General features: G+C 54.2%; 1 protein-coding gene across 3 annotated transcripts in view; it reads right to left on the reverse strand.

The window, feature by feature from the left end:
* The window catches only part of TAMM41 (TAM41 mitochondrial translocator assembly and maintenance homolog), a 37,794-nt gene extending 20,511 nt beyond the window's left edge, over positions 1–17,283 (reverse strand). For all 3 annotated transcript variants that reach the window (XM_040995212.1, XM_040995211.1, XM_040995213.1), the window contains exons 1-4: positions 16,992–17,283; positions 14,917–15,099; positions 12,592–12,684; positions 5,639–5,789 (exon numbers count right to left, since the gene is read on the reverse strand). In XM_040995212.1, the coding sequence (XP_040851146.1) occupies positions 5,639–5,789; positions 12,592–12,684; positions 14,917–15,099; positions 16,992–17,126 (562 nt within the window). In that variant the 5' untranslated portion in view covers positions 17,127–17,283. The remainder of the gene's footprint in view (positions 1–5,638; positions 5,790–12,591; positions 12,685–14,916; positions 15,100–16,991) is intronic.
* Between the last annotated feature and the right edge of the window lie 1,497 nt (positions 17,284–18,780).

An 18,780-nucleotide genomic window follows, 5' to 3' on the forward strand; every position in this document is an offset into this window, starting at 1 on the left:
GGTGACTCCAGATCACACCGAGTTCCAGCCTGGGTCCCAGCTAGGGCTAGGCTGACAGAGCAAGAGGCTCCCGGGGCTGACACGGGCAGCCTGACCGACACGGGCAGCCCTGGCCCCTCTGCAGCCCCGACTCCGCCTGCGGGGGACGGCGGCACCTACTCCAGGGGACGTTGCATTAATTTTTTTTTTGAACCAGAATCCAGACATGGGGATGTTTGCTCGCACTTTCAGAGTGCTGGCTCTCACTGAGGATTCCAAACCGCCTCTCTGACCCCGCAAGTTCAACTTGCCCCCTGCTTTGCCTTCTTCCTAGAAGCAGCTGAGCCTGTGTTGGCTCGGACAACCCTGCCCTGAATGCAGCCCGTTCTCTCACGCCTCTCTGCTCCAAGGTGTTTCTCATTCTGGAAGGGCCTTAAAAGGTCAGGTTCAATGGGCTTGTCACCAGAACCCAGGCCCTCAGCTCATTCCGACAGCCATTGTCTGTCCACATGTAACTCACTTTATACGTCTTTCAAAAAAGGCTTATTTATGTTTACTTATTTGAAAGAGGGAGTTACATACAGAGAGAGGGAGAGAGACACAGAAAAAGAGAGAGAAGGATCTTTCGCTTGCTGTTTCACTCCCCAAATGGCCACAATGGTTGGGGCTGGGTCAGACCAAAGCCACCCTGGTGGGTGCATGCACCCAAGCTCTTTCCCAGGAGCATCAGCAGGGACCTGGAACCAGCAGTGGGACTGGAACCAGAACCCTCGCAGTATGCTGCAATGACAGGTGGTAGCTTAATTAGCTATGCCACAACATGGACCTCATTTTTTTTTTTTATAAATATATTTGAAAGAGAGAGTTAGAGAGAGAGGATGGGAAGAGACAGAGATTTTCCACCTACTGGTTCACTCTGCAGATGGTCATAACAGTCAGAACTGGGCCAGGATGCAGCCAGGAACCAGGAACTCCACTTGAATCTCCCGTGTGGGTGCAGGGATCCAAGCACCTGGGCCATCCTCCCCTGCTTTCCCAGGCCCACTAGCAGGGAGCTGGATCAAAGCATTCTGATATGGGACGCTGGGGTTGTAAGCAGCAGCTTAATCCCCCGTATCCTAGGCCAGCCCCTTCTTTTATAATTCTTCTGACAGCACAATTGTACTCTGGAGAACATATCCAAACAACTCCTCATCCGCCCCACCCCCACTTAAGATTTGTTTTTATCTGAAAGGCACAGTCAGAGAGAGAGAGAGAGACAGAGAGAGAGACAGAGAGAGAGCACCAGAACAGCAAGAGCTGGGACAATCTGAAGCCAAAATCTGGGAGCTTCCCCCAGGTCTCGCACATGGCGAGGCCCAAGCATTCGGGCCATCCTCTGCTGCTTTCCCAGGCCAACAGCAGGGCCCTGAATCAGAAATGAGGCAGCTGGAATTCCATATGGGAAGCTAGTGCCACAGGTGGAAGCTTAGCGCACGATGCCTCAGTGCCAGCTACGTTCAGGCCCCCATCGCCCTTCCCCTTCCAATACACCTTGTGTGAACTCGCTCACACCAGGGTCACCAGTGAGACAGCGAGAAGGGGAGCTGTCCTGTGTGTGTCAGTCACTGCAGGACACTCCTCAGGTGTCCCAACCTGAGAAAACCTACGTGAACGACAAGAAACATTCAAGCACAAAACAAAACCCAGCAACCATCTTCTAAACACTATCGATATTAACTCATTGAAAACATCCTCACAAGATTGTTATTTCCATTTGACAAGCCAGAAAACAGGTGTGAAAACAGCCAACGCACTTCCAGCAAGTTGGTGTGGCCACAGCGGCCTTGGCTGCGGAACCAATACGGGCCTCAGTTTTCTGTTGTTTTTAAAAATATTTATCTTTATTTATTTAAAGGGCAGAGACACAGAGAGAGAGAAGCAGATAAAGAACTTCCACATACTGGCTCATGCCCCAAATGCTCGCCACAGTCACGGCTGGACCAGGCAGTAGCCGGCAGTCTGGAACTTAACGTGGGTCTCCCACGTGCACAGAGGAGGCCCAAGGACCCAAGCCATGTCCTGTTGCCCACCAGGGTGTGCGTCAGCAGGAAACCAGAGCTGCAAGCGGTGCTGTGACTCCAGTCTCCGCACCCCGACGCGAGCAGTGCTTGTCTCCTGGCCTCGGCTCTCTCATCTGTAGAATGGAGAATACAACAGCCAACTCCAAAGGCTGCTGTGAGGTTTTGGTTATCACACACAAAGTACCGGGGGGTGGGGTGGCTGTGGGCACCCACAAACAAGCCCTGGGCCTCAGCTACATCCGTCCACTGCTTCCTTGCTGAACCAGCCATATTTTTCCGCACGCCCTGGCCCTTCCACGCGTGTTGTTTCTTTAAGTCTGCCACTGATTCACTCGGACATTTATGTTTATTAACGGGAAAGCCTTTAGAGCGCAAATTCTATCTTCAGTTCTTGAGGGCAGGGGGTGCTGACTCATCTGGTTGATGCTTAACCAGGATCATTACCTAAAATTAGTCATTTTAATGGCTGGAACTTAAATAAGAAAGTTCAAGGTGACTCTTAAAAATTCATCTGCTGCTCCTTTTCCAGATTATTTAAATGCTGACTTCTAAGAATAAAGACGGGATTAGAGAGCTTTCTGCTCCCCAACTCCGCAGGCTCCTCCCCTCCACCCACTCCATTCTCACTCTTCATCTACAATAACGCGGCCATAAACACAGGCCCCAGGGCAGCCAAAGTGGCCCCAAAAAAGACTGTATAAAATGGAAGGGGTTATTAGAGAGAGCTTGTTCTCCGTTCCAGCTCCCCCCAGCACCAGCAGAAGCTCACCCAGTACAGACCCAGTGAATTCCTGCCCCTTCTCCCCTCTGAAAAGGACAGAAAACATCAACTCTGAAGGAGGTTGGGAGGATCCCTGGAATTCTGAGGGCTGGACAAACCTGAGTGGCTTACTCAAGGGACAGTATAGTCAACTGTGGCACTCCTCTGGCTAGAGTGAGGGTCGGGGTCATGGGCTCCATCCTCTCAGCCACTGCCCAGGAAGACCCTGTCATCTCTGAGGAACACAACTGGTTGAAAGGTTCAGACAAGTAAATGAATCAGTGAATGGGCAAGAAGGGAAAGCTGTCCCTTTAGTGTAAAAGAAATGAAGTTGGAAAATCATTTTTAAGCATCGTGGTAAAAGACTGCTTTGAGCAAGAATCAACACTATGTGCCAAATCTAGGAAGCAAACTTTGGTATGAAACAGGATGCCAGGGGCTGCCACTGAGGCATGGCAGGTAAAGCCACTGTTTGCAATGGCCAGTGTTCCCCATGGACACTGGTTTATATCCCACCTGCTCTGCTTCTAATCCAGTTCCCTGCAAATGGCCTGGGTAAGCAACCCAGCAGATGAACCAAGTATTGGGGCTCCTCCCATCCCTATAGAAGACCTGGAAAAAGTTCCTGGCTCCTGGCTCTGGTCTGGCCCAGCCCTGGCTGTTGTGGCCATCCGGTAAGTAAACCAGCAGAAAAAAAATCTTTGTTTTTCTCTCGCTGTCTGTGATTCCAGTTTCAAATAAATAAATAAGTAAATAGGTTTTTGAAAAACATAAAAATAAAATAAGAAATGGGACATTTGTAAGATCTTCACACACATGAACTGCACAAAAGGTATGGGGGTGCAGGGGAAAGTGCTGGTGTGTGGGGTGCAGGGGGAGTGCAGTGTGGGGGGGGCAGGGGGAGTGCTGGTATGGGGGTACAGGGGGAGGTGGTGGGGGGTGCAGGGGGAGTGCTGGTGTGGGGGGGATGCAGGGGGAGTGCGGTGGGGGGTGCAGGGGGAGTGCTGTATGGGGGTGCAGGGGGAGTGTGGTGGGGGGTGCAGGGGGAGTGTGGTAGGGGGGTGCAGGGGGAGTGCTGGTGTGGGGGTGCAGGGGGAGTGTGGTGGGGGGTGCAGGGGGAGTGCTGGTGTGGGGGGTGCAGGGGGAGTGTGGTGGGGGGGTGCAGGGGGAGTGCTGGTGTGTGGGGTGCAGGGGGAGTATGGTGGGGGGTGCAGGGGGAGTGCTGGTGTGGGGGTGCAGGGGGAGTGCTGGTATGGGGGTGCAGGGGGAGTGCGGTGGGGGGGTGCAGGGGGAGTGCGGTGGGAGGGTGCAGTGGGAGTGCGGTGGAGGGGTGCAGGGGGAGTGTGGTGGGGGTGCAGGGGGAGTGCTGGTGTGGGGGTGCAGGGGGAGTGCGGTGGGGGGGTGCAGGGGGAGTGCTGGTGGGGGGGGGTGCAGGGGGAGTGCTGCTGTTAAGAGGTGACATGGCTCTGTAGACCTAAACATACGAGTGTCACGTGAGACAGGCAGGGTCCGACGGGCAGCGGGCACACAGCCCAGCGGTTCAGGTGTCTGGGTCCATGGCAGAGTGCCTGTGCTCGACCCCGGCTCTGGCTCCCGTCTCAATGCTCGGCTAACACAGACCCTGGCAGCAGCAGCGATGGCTCAACAGACTCGGTTCCGGGTCCCTGGCTCTGGCCCAGCTGCTGCAGGTATACGGGGAGTAAACCAGCAGCAGACGGGAGCTCTCTGTGTGTCCATCTCTATGCCCCTCAAACAACCAAAAAGTAAAATTAGGAAAAACAAAAATAAGAGTGGGGGGATGCAATGGCTCAACTGGCTGATCTTCCACCTGACAGCACCAGCATCCCATACAGATTCCAGTTTGTGTCTAGCTGTTCTACTTCTGATCCAGCTCCCTGTTTACGGCCAGAGAAACGCAGCGGAGGATGGCTCAAGCCTTTGGGACCCTGTACCCACATGGGAGACCTGGAAGAGGTTCCTGGCTTCTGGCTCCGGTTCGGCTCAGTTCTGGCCATTGAGGCCATTTGAGGTTAGAAGATCCTTCTGTCTTTTCTCTGCAAATCTGCCTTTTCAATAAAAAAATCTTCAAACAAAAACAAGAGGCACAGCAACTAAACCCAACATATGACCTGTGAGCATGTCAGGTACCCAGGGGAAAGGTGCCATTGAGGACACAACTGGGACAGCTGGCACTGGAATATGGATTGTAGTCTGGGGCAGACACTGGATCAGTGCTGATTCCCTGAACCTGACAGCCACCCGACGGGTTCTGACACGATGGTCTTCTCAGGAAAGCAACCTGAGAAAGATGGTTCGAAAACAAGGGACCTGGCACCTGTGACCTACACTCAAACTGCTCAGAAACCAACGATACTGTGTGTTTGCAGACAGAGCAATGGTTCTATCCTGGGGGTGCACCAGCATCCCTCCAGAGCTCATCAAAAATACCAACTGCTGGGCTTCACGCCCAAACCACTGGGTCGGCTGTCTGGAGGCAGGGCCCAGCAGTCTGAGTTTTAATCCAACCTTCAGGTCACCGGATGCAAGCCAAAGAGCCAGAACTATTGACACACACACAGAGTGAGAACAACTGGGCTGAAATGTTCAAACCGGTCCATCTGGGGAAAGGTTTGCAGGAGTTTTCTGTATGAAATTGAGTTTGAAACTACTGTGAAATAAAAATGAACAACAGCAACAGTAGAAACGGCCTGGGATGGTGTGTGGGGAGCTGAGGGGAGAGCTTGGGTGCAGGGAGGCTCTTGGGGAGCTTTGAGCGGGACGGCTGGGTGAGGGGCAGTGTCACCATCACAGGGCAGAGTGGGTCGCCATTGCTCACCTGAGTAGGAGAGCCCCGCAATCTCGATGAAGAGTTCCTCCTCGGAGAAGCTCTCGGGCAGCACAAGGAAGGCAGCCGTGAGCGCGCTCCGCAGGTTCCTGTCCAGAGCCGCTCGCAGGGCGCTGTTCTCGCTCATGGCCACAATTTTCACCTGAGAACCAGAGCCTCTGTTAGTTTTGGGAAGTGGAGGATTGCTCAAGCTTTGAGTCACATACCCGCTGAGCCCATCACAAACTCTTCCACTGGAGACCAGGGTTCCACTAGCACAGACGACACAAATGACCATTACTCTAATAAGCACCCCCAGAATCTCCTGTCAAATTCAGAAAATCATGATGCCAGAAAGATTCAAAATGTCAAATAAAATTGCTTTTAAATTAAAAAAAATAAGCATCCTTTGGGAAAGTTAATATTCTCAAAGTTTACAATCTCATTGACTTTCACTTTATTTTCTAGTAGACTTGAAGGCATTTTACTTCTCCTTTTTTAAAAGATTAATTTATTTTTATTGGAAATCTGACTTGTAGAGAGAAGGAGATAGAAAGATCCTCAGTCTGCTGGTTTACTCCCCAGATGGCCTCAATGGCCAGAGGTGAGCAGATCTGGAGCCAGAAGCTTCTTCCGTGTCTCCCACGCGGGTGCAGGGTCCCAAGGCTTTGGGCCATCCTCTGCTGCTTTCCCAGGCCGCAGGCAGGGAGCTGGATGGGAAACAGAGCAGCTGGGACACGAACCAGCGCCCACACGGGAGGGATCCCAGCGCTTACAAGGTGGAGGATTAACCAATCGAGCCATCACGCCAGGCTCAAGGCATTTTACCTTCTGACTCATCTGACTTCTTGCCCACACATAAGCTTGATGAAGCAAATAAGGCAAAGGGAAATAGTTACAACAGGAAAAGCACACATCTTAGAGAGAGCTCTGGGTTATGAGTGCCAGCAAGTGACGCCATTTCTCAGAACTGAAGTCCTTATCTATAAAGCGGGGACAATAAACTTCAACCACGAGAGAGAACTGCTACAAAGACAGACTACCGTAACTAATGCAAAGCTCCAGGCAGCCTTGACCACACAGAGCGCAGCCATCACGGGGTTCCTGATGCTCCCCAGACCCAGGAGGGGCAGAGGGCTCCAGGCTGTGCCAGGGTTCCCTGTCGGGGAATATGTCCAAGCCCCAGCTGCACCTCTTTCCTGGTCCTGTGACCATGGGCATAGACAGCTGACTGACAGGCCTGAGCTCAGAAGCCCGCTGGGAAGATGCAGTGAGGCTGAAGGGGGCCTCCTGGTGTGTGCCTCCTGGGACCCAGGGCAAGGTTCTCCCTGGGCCAGAGGTTTTCACCACCACCTGCTCTTAGCAGCACCTGGGGTGCATGTGAAGGCACACGCTATGTGGCCCAGTCCCCAGAGTTCGGGATTCAGTGGGCTCAAGTGAGTGAGTGCACAAGTTCCCACGTGACTCGGACCCTGAGTCCCTGGGACACATCCAGAGGGCGCCTGCAGTATAACGCCCCCCACCCCTAAAACGCACGGACGTGAGCCTCTCTGCACGGGGGTCTTGGCTGCCCACACTCCCACCACAACTGGGCTGCTCCCGTGGATGTTCTACACGAGCAAAAGGGGTGACAAGTCCTCGCAGGGATCCCCACGCAGCAGTGTACCCACCACCTTCAAACGCTGTGCCGCTGCCAGCGAATCTGACAGTACAGGTGACAGGCAGGGCTTGCTTGGCATTTGTCAAACACAAATAATTTGACAGATATTAAGAAGGCACATAAAAGAGACGCTACAAGAAACTCCCACATCAAGTATCATGGGAAAGCTAGAAAATAGAACAATATATATTCCACAGCTTTTTTTTTTTTCATTTTTCAACCACAGAAAGCAGTATTATAAAACCTAGAGTGATTTTATATATCAAGCTTAAGAACCTGAATTCCACCTTTTCCTTTTTCCTGACACTTTTTTTAGGGGAATATTTCTTCTTATTATTGTTTTAAATGTTTATTTTTTTATCGGAAAGTCAGATTTACAGGGAGGAAAGACAGAAAGATCTTCCCTCTGCTGGTTTATTCAACATGTGGCTACAATGGCTGGAGTTGAGCTGATCCAAAGCCAGGCACTTCTTCCGGGTCTCCCACGCAGGTGCAGAGTCCCAAGGCTTTGGGCCGTCCTCGACTGCTTTGCCAGGCCACAAGCAGGAAGCTGGATGGGAAGTGGAGCAACTGGGACATGACCAATGCCCATAATAGGATCCCAGTGTTACAAGGAGAGGATTTAGGCACTAGGCTATTGTGCTGGACCCCTCTAGGGGACTATTTCTAACATACAAACCTCAACATCTCAGTTAATTAGATGTTTCAACACTAACTTTAATTAAACCTTTAGCCCTTGGCTGAGTTTGGCACCAGCACCACCATCTGCAGAGAGCAAAGCAAGGGACAGAACAGGAAGGCGGTTTCCCTCGGGCTGCACCTTGACAGGGGACAGACATCAGGGCGATACCCCACCCCACTAGGCACGTTCTCAACTTTCTAAATAACTTTTATGCATTCACTTAAGCATTTATCTTGAATGACTGACCGCCAGAACAAATCTTCAGGTACCGTAAGTCATGTCTTTATTCCTTGAATAACTTTCCCAAACGCTGTATTCCACACGGTATCATGGCTTCAACAGGGCAGGCTCTTCATCTCAAAAATGGGAACACAGCGCTTAGAGGGTGCGGAGACTTCTCCACCACACGCAGCCGCCACCAGCACCCCGATGTTTCCAGGGCTGTTTCCACAACCCTGGAGCCCCTACTATTTCCACAGACCCGTTCTGATCACAGGCTCTTAGCAATTCCAGCCCCCCGCCCCCCGTGCTTCTTGGGCGGTTTTTACAGAAACTCACCGACATTTTAAAGTTATTTGAGGATGCTATTAGATTCACAGATGGAAAGAGTTAAGTTTGGGGAAGTTCTCCTGGTTAACAAAATGCCACTTGTTGTCCAAGCAAGCTGCCCTGCCTAGCCTGTAAGGAAGCAGCCTGCCGTTGAAGACTGAGACAGTGAAAAAAAACCCCGCATCCTTACTCAAAGGAAAAACGGCAGAGCAGGAGGCTCGGCCACTGCGCTGAGCGGCTTCTTCAGCGACAGGTGGACTAGGAACTGGTCTCAGCGGCATTGCTATTTGTTGTTCACAATGAAAAGCCAGTGAGCTCTTGGGGCATTGCCAGGGAGGCCTGGGAAAAGAAGAAAAAGTCCTCAGATTGGTGAATAGCTGTTTGTATCTTCCTGGGAATGCCCGACCTGAACTGCATAGATAACAAGGGCACCAGCGCCTGCCAGAGTCTCCCCTGGAGGGGGCGGGCGGCCCCTGAAAGAAGTTTCAGAGGAGAGATGTGGAATCACCTTTCAAGACAGAAGCGGGGCTCCTCCTCTCTAACACAGTTGCGGGGAAGACCGCTGCCACTGCGGAGGGTCAGACGCAGAGAGCGGAGCTTGACCGAGGGTCCCAGCCATGACCGTGTCACCTCCCGCCACCAGAAGGGCGGCCAGTCCTCAGCAGCAGCGGACATCAGGGCCGGAGCACGCCTTGTGAAGTCTCCCAAGCCATGTGCTTTGCTGTGGAGCTGAGCTGCCTCTGCACCGCAACAGAGATGACTCACTCTTTGTATTTCAAAAGCCTGAAGCCCAAGCCTGCCCACAGCCGCAGCTGGCCACGAGCTTCCCAATTCCCAGCTCAGGGATTCCCCCTCCCAATTTACAAGCAGTAAATCAGCGAAGCCATGATACAGTGATGGCTGTACAAGCCCGTGAGTATGCTAAAAGTCACGGAAGCATACACTTTACATGCCCGAACTGTACAATGTGTGAGGTATACCTCAAAGGCGCCACGTAAATGCCCTAAGGTGGTAAATACACACCCACATGTTAATGCTTTAGAAATTTAAGAGAAATTATCAATAAGTGGCATCTTCAAATAGTTTGTGGAAAAAAGAACTGAGGGGCCAGCATTGTGCTGTTACTGGGCTGTGCCTCAATGGGATTCCCATATGGGCACCAAGTTGAGTCATAATTGCTCCACTTCCAAACCAATTTCCTCTTAATAGTCTGGGAAAGCAGTAGAGGATGGCCATATGGGTGCTGGTGCCCTTGTACCCGCATGGGAGACCCTGAGGAAGCCCCTGGCTTTGACTTGGCCCAACCTTAACTGAATGCTCACACTCAGCTTTTGGTACAAAGACACAATCTCTTTTCATCCCGTAGCTCAGCAGGTTTGGTTGATATCTGCCGCCCCCTAGCGGTAATGTGAGTTATTAAAGATGGCTGAGAAGTCTAAGGGTGGGAAGCTGGCCAAAGGAGTGGGAGGGAGAGCTAGTTTGTCCATTTGTCAGATATTTTTGTTTCTACAATTTCTATATTTAGCACCTTGCAATGACTTTTAACAGAGTCTAATTTTCTTGCGCTGGAAGCTTAGTAAGCCTACAGGGCACTTGTCCTGAGTGACATTTTTTTTTCTCCAAGTAGGATGAGAATCGCGTTTTTATACAATAGCTGCTTCTCCTTGCTTGAATCACTGCTTCTGTTAAGGACAGTCGACACGCAGGTCAAATCTGAGGCCATACTCCACGGTGGCATTTATTAGATGCCCTGGCATTTCCGTTTTCTACAGCTTTTTCCTCCCTAAGTTTTGAAGTATTTCAAACCTGCGGCACTGACAGTAACACAGCATTTGCACGCCCCACCTCCTCTGGTCTCGGCAGGCAGCCAGGGCGGCAGGGACAGCTCCCCTTCCGGGCGCGTGCTAGAGTACCAGCCACGTCAGAGCCGAGGGCACTGCCCCGGACGCAGGCATGGCGGCGGTGTCGGGACGCTCGGAGCGCCGGCCGGCATTTCAGGCTCCGAGCCCTGTTCGGCCAGGTTCTAGAACACTCTTCCCACCCAGCCCTGGGATCACTACCCTGCTTCTGATTTCCAGCGCCTGTGGCAACGGCAGGCTAAGAACTGTCGTTATCCCCATCCCGCAGGGCGAGGAAGGCTGACAGACAAAGCAAGCCGCCTCCGTTAAACTGCCTCTAAGCTTCACGAATGAATTTGACTCAAAGTCTGAATTTTCACATTCACATCTCTTCCCATCAAGTTACTTATTTTAATAAAAAAATAAGAATCCAACTTGTACATAAAAAAATACATATATATATATAATCTCGATAGCATTTGTTTGCTTGTTTGCTCGATTATGAAGTTTATGAGTTGTCTAGCTTAGAACTTGGTAATTTAATTATTTCAATAAACCTAATGTTTCTGGACTTGTAAGAAATGTTTTTCCCTGGGCCCGGTGCAATAGCGTGTGGTTAAAGCCTTCTACGAGGGCCAGTCCGCCTGGACTGCCTCACTGCCCTCAGTGAATGTAGTGGTCACATCACGTGCCCCTTGGACAGACCTGCACGGCCTTGGGGATGTGCGTGCACGCCAGACCGGCGCTGTGGCTGCCCTGGGAGCGAGGCTGCTGCGGTCCTGAATCCCCGCGGTTTCCCTGCATCAGCATCCATGTGCATGCTCCAGGATCCCATATGGTTGCCGGTTCTAATCCCGGTGGCCCCACTTCCCATCCACCTCCCTGCTTGTGGCCTGGGAAAGCAGTGGAGGATGGCCCAAAGCCTTAGAACCCTGCACCCATGTGGGAGACCTGGAGGAGGCTCCTGGCTCCTGGCTTTGGATCAGCTTGGCTCCAGCCGCTGCGGTCACTTGGGGAGTAAGTTATTGGACGTTGGATCTTTTTCTCTCTCCTCCTCTGGGTATATCTGACTTTGTAATAAAAATAAATAAATCTTTAAAAAAGAAATGTTTTTCCCTGAGGCAGGCTCTGTGGTGCAGCAGGCTAAGCTGCCGCTGGGGACCATCACCTATCAGAATGCCTGGCAGGAATCCTGGCTGCATCGTGCTTTGAATGCAGCTTCCTGCTAACACGCCTGGGAGGCAGCAGGCAACAGCCTGGGTATGCAGGTTCCTGCCATCCATGTGGAGAAACAGCCCTTTAGCCAGGCCTGGCCTTGGCTACTGCAAGAATCTGTGACCTGGGAAAGCAGCTGAGGACGGCCCAAAGCCTTGGGATCCTGCACCTGTGTGGGAGACCAGGAAGTGCCTGGCTTCGGATTGGCTCAGCTCTAGCTGTTATGGCCTCTTGGGGAATGGATCAGCAAAGGGAAGATCTTTCTGTCTGTCCCTCCTTCTCTCTATAAATCTGCCTGCCTTCCAGGAAAAATAAATAAATCTTAAAGAAGAATGCCTTTCCTGGAGCAGGTGGCTGACTCAGCGGCTCTGTGTCTCTTAGAGTGGTTGGACCTCAGCTCCTTCGCTGCGGGTGACATGCTGGCAGAGCACCCCGGGAGGCCGCGGGTGACATGCCGGGAGAGCACCCCGGGAGGCCGCGGGTGACACTGCCGGGAGAGCACCCCGGGAGGCCGCGGGTGACATGCCGGGAGAGCACCCCGGGAGGCCGCGGGTGACATGCCGGCAGAGCACCCCGGGAGGCCGCGGGTGACATGCCGGCAGAGCACCCCGGGAGGCCGCGGGTGACACTGCCAGGAGAGCACCCCGGGAGGCCGCGGGTGACATGCCGGGAGAGCACCCCGGGAGGCCGCGGGTGACACTGCCGGGAGAGCACCCCGGGAGGCCGCGGGTGACATGCCGGGAGAGCACCCCGGGAGGCCGCGGGTCACGCTGGCTGGAGTCCTTAGAGCCCTGCCTCGGGGAGAGGACCGGCACTGAGGTTTAGGTTTAGGCTTCAGGCTTTGGCCCGGCAGGCCTGGCTGCCACGACACTTCGGGAGTAACCAGTGGATGGACACCCCCTCAGCCTGTCTCACTCCCTCTGTCTGTGCTTTTCAAATAAATAATACAAATAATTACACAAAACAAAAGAAAAGCCAACCATTAGGATGAGTCTCGTTGCTTTCTGAGGCTCTCACGCACCGGTTTCTGGAGCCTTCCAGCAATGTATAAGTTGTTCCAGTTGAGGAGATCCTCGATCAGAACGCTCGTGCTAATTACCCCGTATTTGATAAGCTGGAAAAGAAAAAAGAACAGGTGTGAAGACCAACAGGACCACATGGATGCTGATGCAGGGAAACCACGGGGATTCAGGACAGCAGCAGCCTCGCTCCCAGGGCAGCCACAGCGCCGGCCTGGCGTGCACGCACATCCCCAAGCCCGTGCAGGTCTGTCCAAGGGGCACGTGACGTGACCACTACGTTCACTGAGGGCAGTGAGGCAGTCCAGGCGGACTGGCCCTCGGACACCACCCACGGCTGCTCTATGATGGGCGGTGGCATCACCGAGCCAGACCGAGCCTCAGCGTGGCGGTCTGCTCTCCCCAAGTCTGTTTCATTAAGCAGGGATAGGAAATGTTCTGGAGTTAAAAGTTTCCACTGGCATTCTTTTCATAGTAAATGCCTTGTGCTACCGACCATTTCAAAAACTTTTATAATTACAAAGCAGCATCCAAAACCCAAACTGCCTTATCCCCGCTAACCCGCGGAACTATGGGCAAGCCTGTTTCGGCAATAATTTGAGCCTTGAATGCGGAATTCTCAGGTTACAGAGCCCCATCTGAGTCAACAAATCCCTTCACTCAGCTGAACTTCAGAAACCCAACCAGCGTTCTCAGGCTGCAAGGATCCAACAGCGGTCAGAGAAATTCAAGGAAAGCAGCACAGCCCCGTGGGCATGTAATTATGCCCACACATTCGGTTACCGAGCTTGTAATATTGCCTGAAAACTACTAATTAGCAAAAGGCTCACCTAATAGTAATTATGGAGAAAGAACAAAGCCATGTGTTTCATGCAACTCCAGGAGGGGCATGGCTGTGCTCAGCGCTGTCCGGGACCTCAGCTCAGTCCTGTACAAAACTGCCCACTGCAGGAGCCAAAGCAAACACTCCCGGCCTGGAGGCAGAGACCGCCCCCAGCCCATTTCTCCATTTGAATGTCAATGCCCTCCGAGGCAAAAATGCAGCTGCAGCAAGCTAGCACCTCAGACAGAAACACAAAATCTGGGTCTGGAGCAGTAGCCTAGCAGCTAAAGTTCTCACCTTGAATGCACTGGGATCCCATATAGGTGCTGGTTCTAATCCCAGTGGCCCCACTTCCCATCCAGCTCCCTGCTTGTGGCTTGGGAAAGCAGTCAAGGATGGCCCAAAGCCTTGGGAGACCTGGAAGAGGCTTTTGGCTCCTGGCTTCCGATTGGCTCAGTTCCAGCCGTAGCAGCTGCTTGGAGAGTGGATCAACGAACAGAAGATCTTCCTCTCTGTCTCTTCTCTTCTCTGTATATCTGACTTTCCAATTCAAAAAATCTTAAAAAAAAAAAAAAAGAAAAAAAAGAAAAGCAAAACCTCGGGTCCAAGGCACGCACACTGCACCAGTGCAAGCATTCACCCCTCAGCCAGGTTCAGACAGGTCCTCGGCTCCTTCCCCAGTTACTAATCCAACCTCCTCCTGCCCTGTAACATGTGGCCCCCTGACCAGCAGCATCAGCCAGGGAGCGAAGGCAACGATGCCATGTGCAGCACTGGCAGAGCCCCAGGAGCCTCGCATGCCTGCCCTAGGCACAGGTGAGACCCATCTGCCTACCTGGCGTGATGCCCTCAGTGGTCCCACAGGGACCCTGCCTTGTGCCTGGCATCGCTCTTAGAACTTGGGGTGCTTCATGTACAAGACAGCTTGGCAGGGCTCCCCCTGCTGTCAGCTCACCCACCACACCTGCTGCCCAGCAGCCAGGTGTCAACTCGCACCCACCAACAGTTGCCTGCAGCCAGAGATGTTCCTCTATCACTGGGCATCGAATCCTCTTCCAACTTCTAACTCTCAAACGGCTGCAAAACTCGGGGCAGGACGCCAGGCTGACGCCAGGTGCCAGGAGCTTCATCCAAGGCTGCCACATGGGTGGCACGGGCCCAACTACCCCCACACACTACCTGGGGCCTCCCAGAGAGCGTAGCAGCAGGAAGCTGAACTTGGGAGAGGAGCTGGGCCCAAGCCCAGGTACTCCGATACGGGGTGGGGGTGTCCCAAGGGCTACCTCAACCACCAGCAGGATTGTAAGGTACAGTAAAACTAGAGAACCACTTAGGCAAAACAGAAACAACAAGAAAAATAAATGAGTACACTGAAGCACACGCCACCCTGCAAACACAGGGCAGGGGAGCTGAGGGCTGCAGTCCCGGCATCGATGGCACCCAGGGAGAACACACACAAACACCAGTGTCCCTGACGCCGCCCCGTGCAGAGGCCTGCACTCACCCGCCCGTCGCACGTGATCAGGGGGTTGTAGTAAACCCCAGCCCCGTAGTTATTCTGGATGGAGGAGACGACCCGGGGCCCCAGGGCTTTAAGGAACGAGTAGTGGCTCCAGTTCTTCTTCATGTTCTTCGCATGCCACGTCACAGGGTCATCCACCGTGAACACAAAGTCCAGCATGGCACTCTGCGAGGCAAAGGAGAGTGGGTTCAGCACTGGTTCCCAGACAGGCAGTCAGAGCAGAAAGTTCCAGAACACCTTGCTAGAGTGATGAATGCCAAGGTCTCGGGCCGTCATCAGAAATCGCTAAAAATGTCAGCGAGCCCCTGGCAGCAGCGTGAGCTCTGTTGGCATCAACACGGATGACGGGTCTTGCTGAGCCAGCGCCCTTTTCCCAGCACCACACAGGGGACGGCCAGCCTGGGGCAGGCGCTACGCTGGCTGCTTCACAGCAAAGGAAGCTGAGGCCCAGGTAAGAGCTCTCTGCCCCAGGGCAGAGCTGTGACTTCCGTGCCATCAGCTCAACCGCTAGCTGCACCGTCCCTCCAGACCAAAGCCACAGTGTACACGCTAAGTACTAGGACAGGGAAGTGTCATCCGGGCTGGCCCATTCACTCTCCACTCGTGAAGTACCTAGAATGGGGCAGAAACAAAGAGCTCAAAAGTCACCTGGGAGAATAAACTGTCATCCACTGGATGGGACAGAACACACAATGTATTAATTCTCCCGACAGAAGGGGTCTCCCCAGGAGAAATTTCCCTAGGCTGACAAATATGCATGAGAGGTAACCAGGGAGGGCGGGAATGCTGGAGGAGGCAGGGAGAAGGGGCGCGAGCTGTGTCAGAGGGAGCTGGACCTGTGGTCTCCAGAGCCGGGTCTGTTCCTGGACGCATCCTTTCATTTAGCCGTAACAGAGCTTAACTGCTGTGTGGGGGACGAGGCCAGAGAGGGAGGCCGTGGGCCACGCCAGAACATGTTCTTGCAGGAGAGGAGCCGATGGGTAGGAGGGACTGATGGGTAAGCGTGCTGGGGACAGGCAGCTGGTCCCTGCACGGCGCCAGGGAGGCAAAGCAAAGCAGCCTGGGCTGATGGGACACGCAGGTGTTGGAATCCACAAGCCTGGTGGACTTGCATGCAGGGAGAGGGGTGAGGGAAAGGCAGGGCAGGATCCTTTACGGGAGAATTCCAGCAAAGCTTTCGTGGAAAAATGAAGCGGTGGCTGCCAGCCCACCAGGAGGTTCCCACAGTGGCATCCCAAGCCACCAGGGAGGCCTGAGACTCAGTGGTGTGGGGAGCACAGATAATACACATTTTTAAAACGCACAACTGTTCATGTACATTAAACAACCAGCCATCATCACCTATCATTTCTCTTGTTGTCTATAACCTGCGATTTTTCATATCCTGACAAGTTAAAGAGAAGCAGTGCACATTAGTCAGCAGTACAGACGGGATGAAAGAAACCCAAGCAGCTGAATGGATGTCCTCACCCGGAAGTCAAGAGGCGACCATTAACCAAAAGACTCAGGCCAGGCCTGCAGAGCTGGGACCTTCCACTGCCTCGTGCATGCTAAATTCTGCAACCCCAAGGAAAACGTCCCCCTCGGTGGGGCTTGTGCTCAGCCAGCTGCGCAGGGCACGTGCTGGGCAGGGGGTGCCACAGGGTCACCCGCTCCGGTCCGCTGTTAGTGACTTCCAGCCCGAGGACCATAGGCGGAGACAACCGGGAATCAGAGGAGGGCTTTGAAATTGTGGAGGCCCGGGACCCATCCCTGCACCAGTGACATCAAGTGTCCCCAGAAATAGAACCCGCCTGCAAACTCTGCTCCTCAGCAGCAACCCCCAAATCCCAGTGTCGGGTTCACACTGAAAACAGAGTGCAGTCCTTGCCTGGGCCTCACGGCCTCTCGCGCTCTAGACCCACGTGGACGCCCGTGGGCAGCTCCCCGTGTCACTCGTGGTGTACTCTGGACACATCGGGGCTCTGAGGGCGGGATTGCGAGACGACGCTCAGGAGAGCCGGGAGACACCTGGCGTGCGTGGGGGGCTGCCCCGGGAGGGTCCCCGCCGCGCTCACCTTCTGATCTGAATTGGGCCCCGCCTGGCGGAACACCCCGGAGCCGTAGGCAAACGCCAGGCTCAGCTCCTCGGGGAAGTGAGACAGGATCTTGCGGAAGGCCACCCCGGAGCTCTGCAGCGCCTGCAGCGCCATGGGCGCGAGGCCTCCCCCGGGACGGCCGCGGGGCAGGGGACACCGGGCCGGGGCAGGACGTGGGGGAGCGGGCAGGGTGGGTCCGAAGGGGAGGAGGCTGAGCTGGGGCTGCAGTGGGGACTGGGACGCCGAGGACCGCACGGACTCGGAGAGCAAGCAGCACCGGGGAGGAGCACGGCCTCAGCCGGCGGGAGGATGTACACTCGCCTCAGCTCCGCCCCTCGCGCGCACACACGTCCGCCAGAGATGGCGCTCGGCGGCTCGCGGAGAGGCGAGGGCGTTGCAGCGACTCCTGGTGGTCGGAGGAGCGCGCTGCAGGCTGAGCCTGGGAGGGCAGGCTGCAGATGCACCGCTCATTTTAGCAAATGCTAGAAAGTGATGCATATGTAACTGCATAAAACTTGTCAATGAGGTGCAGACAGCCATCCTAAAGAGTACAATGCGGCGGCATTCAGAACATGCATCAGGTTGTGCAGCCATCGTCTCTGGTTTCACAACCACAAGCCCTCTCATGGCCGCCACCCCAAATGACCACTGTCCAGACTGCATGTGTTTTCTTCCCACTAAAGCTCTTTGGTAAATCCGTGAACGGACTTGAAGGTGCTTCCGCCCATACCAAAAGGCTTTGCGGAGGGATTGGAGGGGACAGGAACCGGGGAGGGCACAGAGCCCAAGTCGGCTGCCCGGCCTCCTGTAAGCCACAGGGTTGAAATTCACGTTTAGGTCCTGCTGAGAGCTTGTCCCGGGCTTTGTGCCTTGCTCCTTGCGTCCCTGTCAGTGCTCGGTGGCAGGAGGCTGCAGAGCGGCGTGTGGAGCCTGGTGCTGCAGAGCGGCAAGGTCAGGACCACGTCAGCCTGTGGCACGGCTGGAGCGCAGCTCTGGCTGCAGGTCTAGAGCTGTTTCTAGCATTCTCCACTCTGACGGGTGTCGCGTGGGCACCTGCTGGGGTCCAAGGCCGACTTGGATGGCGGTGGGGAGGGAAGCTTCACTGTTGCACCGTGAAGGGAAAAGCAGTTAGGCCTGGGAGGCAGCGGCAAGGCCCAGCAGGAGCTCAAGGTCTGTGAATGAGCATCCGGTGGGTGCCTGCTGCTGAGGGGCTGTAAAACACCCCCTCGGTGTGAGAGCAATAGCCAGTCCTGGGATGCAGAGGGGAACCGAAAGGGTTCTGAGTGCCTGGGGTTGCGTTCCAGCTCTAATCCAGCGTCCAGCCTCCTGCTGATGCACTGGCTGGGAGGCGGACACTTGGGTCATGTGGGGCGCCCATGTGGGAGATTTAGAGTGAGCTCCTGGCTCCTGGCTCGGGCTTGGAGCAGCCTTGTCTGTTGCAGGCATTTAGAGAGAGAAGCAGGAGTTGGAAGGTCTCACAGGCTTGCAAACAAAGCAGAGACTAACTACATTTTTTTAAAAAGATTTATTTTTATTATTTTTCATTGGAAAGGCGGATATACAGAGAGGAGAGACAGAGAGGAAGATCTTCCGTCCGATGATTCACTCCCCAAGTGAGCGCAACGGGCCGATACTGTGCCGATCCGAAGCCAGGAGCCTCTTCCAGGTCTCCCACGCGGGTGCAGGGTCCCAAAGCTTTGGGCCGTCCTCGACTGCTTTCCCAGGCCACAGGCAGGGAGCTGGAAGGGAAGCGGGGCTGCCGGGATTA

The sequence above is a fragment of the Ochotona curzoniae genome, unplaced genomic scaffold (assembly GCF_017591425.1).
Source record: "Ochotona curzoniae isolate NIBS_2020 unplaced genomic scaffold, NIBS_Ocur_1.0 contig_908, whole genome shotgun sequence".
Classification (NCBI taxonomy): Eukaryota; Metazoa; Chordata; class Mammalia; order Lagomorpha; family Ochotonidae; genus Ochotona; species Ochotona curzoniae.